The sequence below is a fragment of the Silurus meridionalis genome, chromosome 16, assembly GCF_014805685.1.
Source record: "Silurus meridionalis isolate SWU-2019-XX chromosome 16, ASM1480568v1, whole genome shotgun sequence".
Classification (NCBI taxonomy): Eukaryota; Metazoa; Chordata; class Actinopteri; order Siluriformes; family Siluridae; genus Silurus; species Silurus meridionalis.
In genome coordinates, this window is record NC_060899.1 from 577,501 (window position 1) to 587,500 (window position 10,000).

General features: G+C 37.7%; 1 protein-coding gene across 1 annotated transcript in view; it reads left to right on the plus strand.

The window, feature by feature from the left end:
• The window catches only part of slc6a1a (solute carrier family 6 member 1a), a 21,270-nt gene that overhangs the window by 11,039 nt on the left and 231 nt on the right, over positions 1-10,000 (plus strand). Inside the window, exons 6-14 of the mRNA XM_046870093.1 lie at positions 2,023-2,155; positions 2,449-2,583; positions 2,687-2,790; positions 4,706-4,830; positions 4,910-5,022; positions 5,518-5,649; positions 6,262-6,364; positions 7,110-7,210; positions 8,599-8,766. Coding sequence (XP_046726049.1) covers positions 2,023-2,155; positions 2,449-2,583; positions 2,687-2,790; positions 4,706-4,830; positions 4,910-5,022; positions 5,518-5,649; positions 6,262-6,364; positions 7,110-7,210; positions 8,599-8,766 — 1,114 coding nt within the window. The remainder of the gene's footprint in view (positions 1-2,022; positions 2,156-2,448; positions 2,584-2,686; positions 2,791-4,705; positions 4,831-4,909; positions 5,023-5,517; positions 5,650-6,261; positions 6,365-7,109; positions 7,211-8,598; positions 8,767-10,000) is intronic.

Genomic DNA, 10,000 nt, shown 5'->3' on the forward strand with positions numbered 1-10,000 from the left:
GACGCAGCTCTCATTCCCTCAGTGATGAGACTACGTAATCTAGTGACGTTCCCTTTCAGGAACTTGAGTTGCTTCAAAAACACTTTGGGAATGAGTGTCCAATCACAACATACTGACCAGTCCCTGCCTAGTGTGTCTGAGCACAACCTGCATGCAGGACAGAGGAGCCGGGGGGTGGCTCTGATGTCAAGATCCTAGAACCTGACAAAGGTCAGCCGGGTGGACCAACCCACTGCATTACAAATGTTCTGGAGGGACACTCCAGTGGACCAGGCCGTAGAGAGCACAATACCCCAGGTGAAATGAGCTTTAACTGAGATACGTCTGGCAGGCTTTCCCAAGCTGCCAGGAAATATCTTGTCTCTGACCCTCCCAGAGTGGCTGGAGCAGTGCCCTGCAGTCGTTGGGGCCTCCTGAGAGGCAGCGGGTCTCTTCCATCTGCAGCGATCTTTCGGACGGGAATTGAGGAATCCTGTGGGAGAAGAGGCTGCACTCTGAAGCTTTCAGAACAGCTGGGGAGATCCCCTGCAGCTGTAAATGCTTCCCAAGCAGGCCTAGATCCCCTCTATCCCCAGTGGGGACGGAAGGAGCCACCCGGTGGAGGGAGACTGCACTCTGTGGAAGAGCTAACAGTCTGGCCTCCTGTTGGTGTCGAGGAGGAACGGCCACCGCAAGTGTAAACTGCCCTCCCCTCGCTCTGATTGTCAGGGCCGCTGCACCACTGCCCGTTTGTTCACGGACAGGACCAATCTCAGGTTGGCCAACCCCTTGGACTTGGGCTTAGAGCTTGGGTCCTGGTGGCAACGCTCTGTTTCTGGACTTCACGCCCGCTGAGCAGCCCCATGAGAGCGACGGGGAAAGTACAGATGAAACGCCACCGACTGCATTTTAGACTCCTGGAACCTGTCAACTACCGCACCTACCGCGTCGCCGAACAGCCCGCCAGTGACGTAATGACTGCCTATTGGCCAGATTTTACACGTGATTCAGAGCAAGAACAACGCAAGGTGTTCCCAAAGCGTTTTTGATGTAGCTCAAGCTTCTGAAAGGGAAATACATATATACAGTTGTAGCAAATATGAGGTGGTATCAAAAAGTTTGGAGACTTGCTCTGTTTACAAGAAATTACTTTATTTATCAATGTTTCCACACGATCACCTTCAAAATAGTCCCCTATAGCTCCCCTATAGCGTAATATAGCTCCCAGTGTTCTTCTTGAATGAGTCTTGGAAGTCTTCTTTTCGAAGCTTGTCGAGCATCTTCTGAGATTCACAGTAGATCTTGACAATGGTGTCAAAGCGGTGAGCTGGACCTTCACCTTCAGAAAGAGTGTGAAGTCTGCAGAAGCCATATCTGGCGAGTAGGGTGGGTGCGGAAGTGAGATCATGTTGTTTCACGTGTGTAACAGGGGGCACACATGGTCAGAACAGCACCAGTTTCACACCTCCCTATGTACACAGGACGATGTTTTTTGGCACACTGACTTATGAAGGTTGGTGCTCCCTGTGACTGTGCTCCACCTTGTGCTGACACCTGTTGGCATGTTACAAAACTACTCTCGAACATTTTCATACCACCTCATATCTTTAAATCTGAACCGACCTTTGTAAAACATTTGGACATAATTCTTAAAGAAACTATAAGACCCCAATAACTTTTTACCCATGGTGTAGCATGGTGGTGGCAGCATCACGATAGGGTCCTACTTCTTTTCAGCCTGGAATTGCTATTCATATAAGATAGAGGGAATCATGTATAGCTCCAGAACAAATCTATTTGCAGTTGTGTGTTAGATAGCTGAAGATAAAAAAATGTCACCTTCTAGCTTCATAATGTCCCAAATCTCAAAAGCAAGTGACAAAGGAACAACAGTAGAAGAAGATCAACCAAGGTCGTACAACTAGCTAGCTTTCGTTATTATTGTTAGTAAGCTAATTAGTGTTCGTAAGACTCTTTTAATATAGTGTTTAATTAAATTAGGTGTGAATTTAAACTTTAACGAGTTTGGATGTGTTAATACAGACGTAACGTACATAACATGACCGAGGGTCTGGAGAAACCGGGGCAGATCCGCATTCCGCTAGCAATAACTCTGGCCATCGCCTGGGTCCTCGTGTACTTCTGTATCTGGAAAGGTGTTCGCTGGACTGGAAAGGTGAGTAACTTTTGTGGGAAACATCACACATTCATGTAGATCATGAATTCAGGGAGATCCGTCATGTTTAATTTAAGGAACATTTGGAACAGATAAAATGTGCGAATAAGTTGCGATTAATCACAAGTTAACGATAATCATGAAAATAATCGCAATTAAATATTTTTATCGACTTACAGCACTTATATATATATATATATACTGAACCAAAACTCTAAATTTTGTAGAACATCTCTCCATTCTAATGTAATAGGTTCCTGTGTGACGTGTAAACCACCCTGTGTTTGTGTCAGGTGGTGTACTTCTCAGCCACCTACCCATACTTCATGCTATGTATCCTGTTCATCCGTGGAGTCACACTTCCTGGAGCGAAAGAAGGAATTCTGTTCTACATCACACCTGATTTCGAGAAGCTGAAAGAGTCCGAGGTAACTTCACATCATTTAGAGAAAAAAGAGGATGATTAGGATGAGGAGAAGAAGAAGAATGGATGGGGAATGTTTGTGTTTATCATCTGGTTTTCTCCCTCAGGTCTGGCTGGATGCTGCGACTCAGATCTTTTTCTCGTACGGTTTGGGGCTCGGCTCTCTGATTGCTCTCGGCAGCTACAACCCTTTCAACAACAACGTCTACAGGTACGAGGAGTTGACATGAAGGACTTATTGCATCATCTGTAAACTGAGTTCAAGTTTATGAGCTTTTGTCAATCTGAGGGTCTGCACAGTTACTGTTCTGCTGCAGGTTCAGAATGAGGTGAAGAGGCTTTGGGGTAAATTTGAGATCTAAAAGTTACAATACAACAGCGGTGGATGAGTCCATGGAGTTAAAATAGAGACTCAGTAAAAGTGTTTATTTAAACTTTCACTTCAGTAAAAGTACAAAAGTTTTTGCCTTCAAATGTTCTTCAGTTTCCAAAGTAGTGATTTATTATAACTCTAATGTTCCAGTGATCATTTTTATCACAAGACTCTTTAATAAAACGTGTAAATGAGGTCACGTGTGTGGTGGTGAGTTCGAGTCTGGAGTTTCTTCATCATTTATTCCTCTCTAAATGTTCTGCTTGATGTGGAACTGATGCTGAACTGTATGTTGGTGATCAGAACACGTGTAAAACAGAGCGTGAACTCGATCCTGATTGGTGACTCGCTGCGTGTTTCACCAGTTACGTTTTTATCCTCATTAATAAAAAGAAACGAGTGATTTCACTAAATGTAGTAAAAAGTGAGAGATTTGAAATGTAGTGAAGTTTCAGTAAAAAACTTCAGAAAAAAACAGAACACGAATAAACTACTTATTTACAGAAACACGTTACATTTCCTTTATTTCTGTTCACCAGGAAGCTCCGCCTCCTAAAATATAAACCGTAAGGCAGAGTTTATGTACACGATTGTATTATTCCTCACATGGTGTCATTTATCTCCAAAAGACTGATTCATCTCCAAATCTACAGATTTACTGCTACAGTCTCAGAACTACATATTTGAACAGTTTATAATGTTGATCACTTTGATCATCTCCATATTTTCTCTATCAGTCTCAGATTTATCCATCCTGAGAAAAACATCTCACAGATTTATTATTCTTTCATTTTTTTCTTTCGTTTCACACCGGATTCTGTCCTGTTTGTGTTTTCTGTGTGTGTGTGTGTGTGTGTGTGTGTGTGTGTGTGTGTGTGTGTGTGAAAACAAAAAAATTCACGACAGTTTTATAGCAAAGAATTGTAACTCTGTTTGCTTTAACTGTGCAGTCTGTTATCTTACTGTTTATTTCATTTTTTTATTGTTTCTTTTATTTTTTTTATTTTACTGCATCTTTTTTTTTAAACAATTTCTATTTATTTAAATATATTCTCTTTAAATATTTGTCATTAATAATTATATCAATCAATATTTTTGTTGTTATTTCTAGTTATTTTTATTTTATTATTATTTATTTTATTTTATTACACACACACACACACACACACAACCACAGACACACACACACACACATGCTGCACACACACATGCCGCACACACACACACACACACACACACACACACACACACACACATGCACACACACACACAGACACACACACATGCACGCACACACACACACACACACACACACACACACACACACACACACACACACACACACTGCTCATTACAAGTTTAAGAGTAATTAGAAGATGAAGCGAAGCATGGAGTGTTAGATTCTGGATTCTGATTGGTCAGAAGGTGTTGGTCCGAGATGTTAAATATGTTCTAAAACAGCTGATGAACAGAGACAGTGTGAACAGTGTTCGGCTTGTGCTCTTCGTGAAAGTATTTTCTGATGTCGTGTTCTTCTTTAACACCTCAGTGTGCAGTGATGTTCAGGCGCAGGTGAAGACTGATGTAAGAGTAAATGAAAAACCATGAGGAACTTGTGGTTGGATTTAGTGTGTAATTAAAGATCAGAGCTCTCAGTACATCATTCATTCATTCCTCCTTGTCTGGAATTCGGTTCCTGTACTTCAGCCTTGAACGTGTTTAACGTCTGTCTGTGTTCTGGTCTTTCCTGCAGGGACTCGATCATCGTGTGCATTATAAACTCCTCCACCAGTATGTTTGCTGGATTTGTCATTTTCTCCATCGTGGGGTTCATGGCTCACGTGACAAAGAGGTCGATAGCTGATGTAGCTGCTTCAGGTAACTCCATCACTCCTGCATGGTGTCACGTGTCACTCGGATGGGTTTTATAGTGTGATGGTCTGTGTTTGATCTTCAGGTCCAGGTTTGGCGTTTTTAGCGTATCCTGAAGCCGTGACGCAGTTACCCATATCTCCTCTGTGGTCCATCCTGTTCTTCTCCATGCTGCTCATGCTGGGAATCGACAGCCAGGTGACGTCCTTCAGCAGCACCACAACGTTCACAGGAGATACGTCTATATTTACATGCATGAAAAGGAAAGGTGCTGGTGTTCAGAGTTGGGTTACGCCTTTATTATCGCCGGCGTGACGTTCAGAGCTTCAGCAGGCTTCAGACACAAACACTCCGAGAGGAGACACGAGATAAAGCAGCTTCAATACATTCCTGAGTCCAGCTGCAGAAACATTCCATACGACAAAACCACTAAATCACATCATATGATTCAGAAGTTCTGTTTCTTCTAATCAGATCAGTTCAGTATACGATTCATAAAGATGTTTTTTTTCGTGAGATTTGATTTATTTATTTTATTTAGTAGAAATGTTGTTAAATGTGTTTTTTACTGAGGCTTTGGTTAATCTGTCAGATTCTTCACACTGATTCTTCTCCTGATCCATGATGATGTTGGTTCTTGTGTGTAATTATTCAGTAAAGTTCTTTCATATGGAGTTGTTGTGGTTTTTGCAGTTCTGTACAGTGGAAGGCTTCATCACGGCTCTGGTGGACGAGTTCCCGGGGCTCCTGAGGAACAGACGAGAGATTTTCATTGCGTGTGTGTGTGTGGTGTCGTACATCATCGGCCTCTCCAACATCACACAGGTAAAACATGGACCATGTGATTTGAAGGAGGAATGTATTTGTGGACACCTGAACATTAAATTACTACATGCTTCTTTTTCAACATCTCATTCCACATGTAGTCTCCATGTGCTGTTACAATGAGCTCCACTCTTCTGGGAAGATGTTCCACTAGATTTTTGTAGAGATTCTTTCAGCTATAAGGGTGTGAGTAAGGGCAGGTAGTGATGTAGGTGAGAAGGTGAGAAGGTTCCTGGGGTGCAGTCAGCGTTCACATTCATTCCAAAGGTGTTCAATAGTGTTTATAGCAGGAGATCTTCCACATGTTCCAAACCCATGGAAAGCAGATCTTCATAGTGCTGGCTTTGTGCACAGGGGTGTTGTCATGCTGGAACAATAAGAAGCACATGGCTGGGAATGGCTGGTGTCCCAATACTTTTGGCCATAGTTTGTAAATGAAACTACTAATGTTCCTATAAATAAACGTAAATAAATGACTTTATTGTGTATAATATATATATATATGAAGAATAAGTTCTATGCAGACACTAAACTCGACACTGAAATCACGGTGTAAAGACTTTCGCTCGCTGTATTTATCTGAAAAACGGATTTTTATTTCTCCATGATCAGGGCGGCCTTTACGTCTTCAAACTGTTCGATTATTACTCCGCCAGTGGCATGTCTCTCCTGTTCCTGGTTTTCTTCGAGTGTATCTCCATCTCCTGGTTTTACGGTGAGACACGACCTCATTATCAACATTTATTTATTTATTTATTTATTTATTTATTTATTTATTTATTTATTATTTTATACAAGCTTTCCACAGTAACAGCTGGACTGATGTGTGTGTATAAGATGTCAGTGTCAGTGCTGTGGAACAGTGGGAACAGTGGGAACGCTGTAGCATCTCCAGCACAGAGGCGTCTCCATGTCTTTACAGTTTCTCAGTAACGTGATGAGCTGCGATTAGGTCTGATCTTTACAGGAAAGAGATGGAAGTGATGCTGGAGAGAGAATGTGTGTTTATAGCTGCTATAACATAAGTGACAACAGGAAGTAACTTTTAAAATGTAACTATAAACAGTATGATATGTTTTCAAATAAAACATTATTACTCATTAAATAAATCTGAGTTGATGGTCTGATATACACTTATTATTTATTAAATACATTTCATTTTCAATTCAAGTTTATTTCTATAGTGATTTTCACAATGAACAATAAAAAACTCCCTTAGATGGTACGTATAAAAACTTTAGAGGAACCAGACTCAGAGGAGAACATCATCCTTATCTGGGAGACACACACACACACACACACACACACACACACATAATAGGTCTTTTGTACCAGATTGTGTAGATCGGTACTGTAGTATTTTATTTCTCAGTAAAAGCAGGAGAAAGTCTTTAATTGTTTGGTTTCTAGGAGAAGATGGTGATTTATTAATGTCTGATCTGATGTCTGATCTAATGTAGGTGTGAATAAATTCTACAGTAACATTGAGGAGATGATCGGATATAAACCCTGCATATGGTGGAAACTCTGCTGGGTGGTTTTCACTCCTCTGGTTGTTGCAGTGAGTAAAAAACTCTTTTATTTCATGTGTGTGTGTAAATGTGACTGATTCAGCATCAGGACTGACTGCTGTCTAATCCTGAGCAACATCACATTATGGATTGGATTTAAACACAGCATTGAACTAAATTAACTTTATATTAAATGTGATTTGAAATAAAAATTCCTTTAATTATTGAGATTAATTTATATGATTATCTGAAGCTTACAGAAATTAACGTATTTATTAATTAACAGCTGATTTAAATGTACATTGTAGTGTATGAGAAAAAAATATATAAAGTATTATTATTATTATTATTATTATTATTATCATTATCATTATTATTATTATTATTATTATTAATATTATTATTATCATTATCATTATTATTATTATTATTATTATTATTATTAATATTATTATTATCATTATTATTATTATTATTATTAATATTATTATTATCATTATTAATATTATTAATATTATTATTATCATTATTAATATTATTATTATTATTAATATTATTATTATCATTATTATTATTATTATTATTATTATCATTATTAATATTATTATTATCATTATTAATATTATTATTATTATTAATATTATTATTATTAATATTATTATTATTATTAATATTATTATTATTATTATTAATATTATTATTATTATTATTAATATTATTATTATCATTATTAATATTATTATTATTATTATTATCATTATTAATATTATTATTATCATTATTAATATTATTATTATTAATATTATTATTATTATTATTAATATATTATTATTATTAATATTATTATTATTATTAATATTATTATTATTATTATTAATATTATTATTATCATTATTAATATTATTATTATTATTATCATTATTAATATTATTATTATTATTATCATTATTAATATTATTATTATCATTATTAATATTATTATTAATATTATTATTATTATTATTAATATTATTATTATTATTAATATTATTATTATTATTAATATTATTATTATTATTAATATTATTATTATTATTATTAATATTATTATTATTAATATTATTATTATTATTATCATTATTAATATTATTATTATTATTATTATTATTATTATTATTATTATTATTATTTGAACAATATCATTGCAGACAGTTCAGTCAGCCATCACATGTATATTATTAAGATAAGATAAGATAAGATAAGATAAACTTTAATGATCCCGAAGGAAATTTTTAAGTGTAATATTAAAGTAATATTTTATTTTATATGATAGAAATGTAAAATATCCTCCTCTGTGTTCCTCAGACTTTGGCTGCAGTGGAGAAATGAACCGGCTTAGAGAGTGAGAATTTTCTTTCCCACACTCTTCCTAATCTTCTTCTTCCACCTTCTTCCTTAGGGAGTATTTCTGTTCAGCGCCGTCCAAATGGTTCCTCTCAAAATGAATAACTACGTGTTCCCATCGTGGGGTCAGGGGGTCGGCTGGTTTATGGCTCTCTCCTCCATGATTCTCATCCCAGGATACATGGCCTACATGTTCCTCAGCACCAGGATGAAATCTAAAGAGGTAATCGTTAATCCATCGCACACCTCAATTTTAAAACAATATTTGGTATGACACTGTTTTCCTGCAAAACAACATCAATTCTTCTAGTTCTTCTCACTTGCACACTCAGAAGTTCTTGAGATCAAGTTAAGATCAAGTCTCTGTGGAGGCCAAAACTAAACCCCTCTCAGGACTTCTGGTTCTTCTCTACACTGTAGATAGTTCTTAATGACGTTGGCTGTATGTTTGAGGTCATTGTCCTGCTGCAAAATAAAATTGGAGCCAATCAGATGCCTCCCTGACGATACTGCATGATGGACAAGTATCTGCATGGAGTTCTCAGTACTGAGGACACCATTATTCCTGACCACATCTTCAGCTTCATAAGCAGCTCCAAACCTGCAGGGAACCGCCACCATGCTTCATGCATTATTGTACCACTGTCCAGATCTTCAGCAAACATTCTGCCTCCTGCTACAGCAAATGTTTCAGATTTCGCTCATCAGTCCAAAGTTCCTGCTGCCATTGTCCTGCCCCCAGTTCCTCTGTTTTCATGCAGAGTTGAGACACTGAGCCTCATCCGAATGTCACTTCTGGCCAGACTTCTCCAGACAGTAGATGGGTCTTTTTGGGTCCCGCTAGAATCCTCAAGTTCTTAGCTTATGGCATTGCTGGACTTCTTCTGATGTTGAAGTGAATTAAGCATGACGTGTCTTTCATTTCCTTGGTAGACCACTGCGTCTAGACTCCTCAACATCACCCGTTTCTTTGTGCTTCTTTAAAATAGCTTGATCTTGAAAGCCCGTTCTGCTTTGAGATCTTTGCCTGGGAGAGATCTTGCTGAACTACCTTGTGTCTTTTTGCTGTGCTCAGTCTCGTCATGGTGTAGGATCTGAAACTGGGACATGAAACTGTCTTCCACAACTTCACCTTAGTAACAGAGTTCGGCTCCTCGCCCAGTTTGAAGCTCCTACACAGCTGTTTCTGTTTCACTTCATCACTGGGTTTCAACCTTCAGATGAACCTGATGAACAGCACCTTCTGGGTAGAATTGGTTCATCACACACCTGATTCTGATCCTACAAAATCCCTGAGTTTAGTGTAAGTGTAAGAACCGAAAACCAAACGGTGTCACACCAAATACTGATCTGATTTAGATTTTAGATCTTTGTGAACTGATAAAAAATTTACTATTAAAATATTTATTTTAATGTTTCAGCATTTACGCTTTACATGTTTAAATCCAATGTTTTTA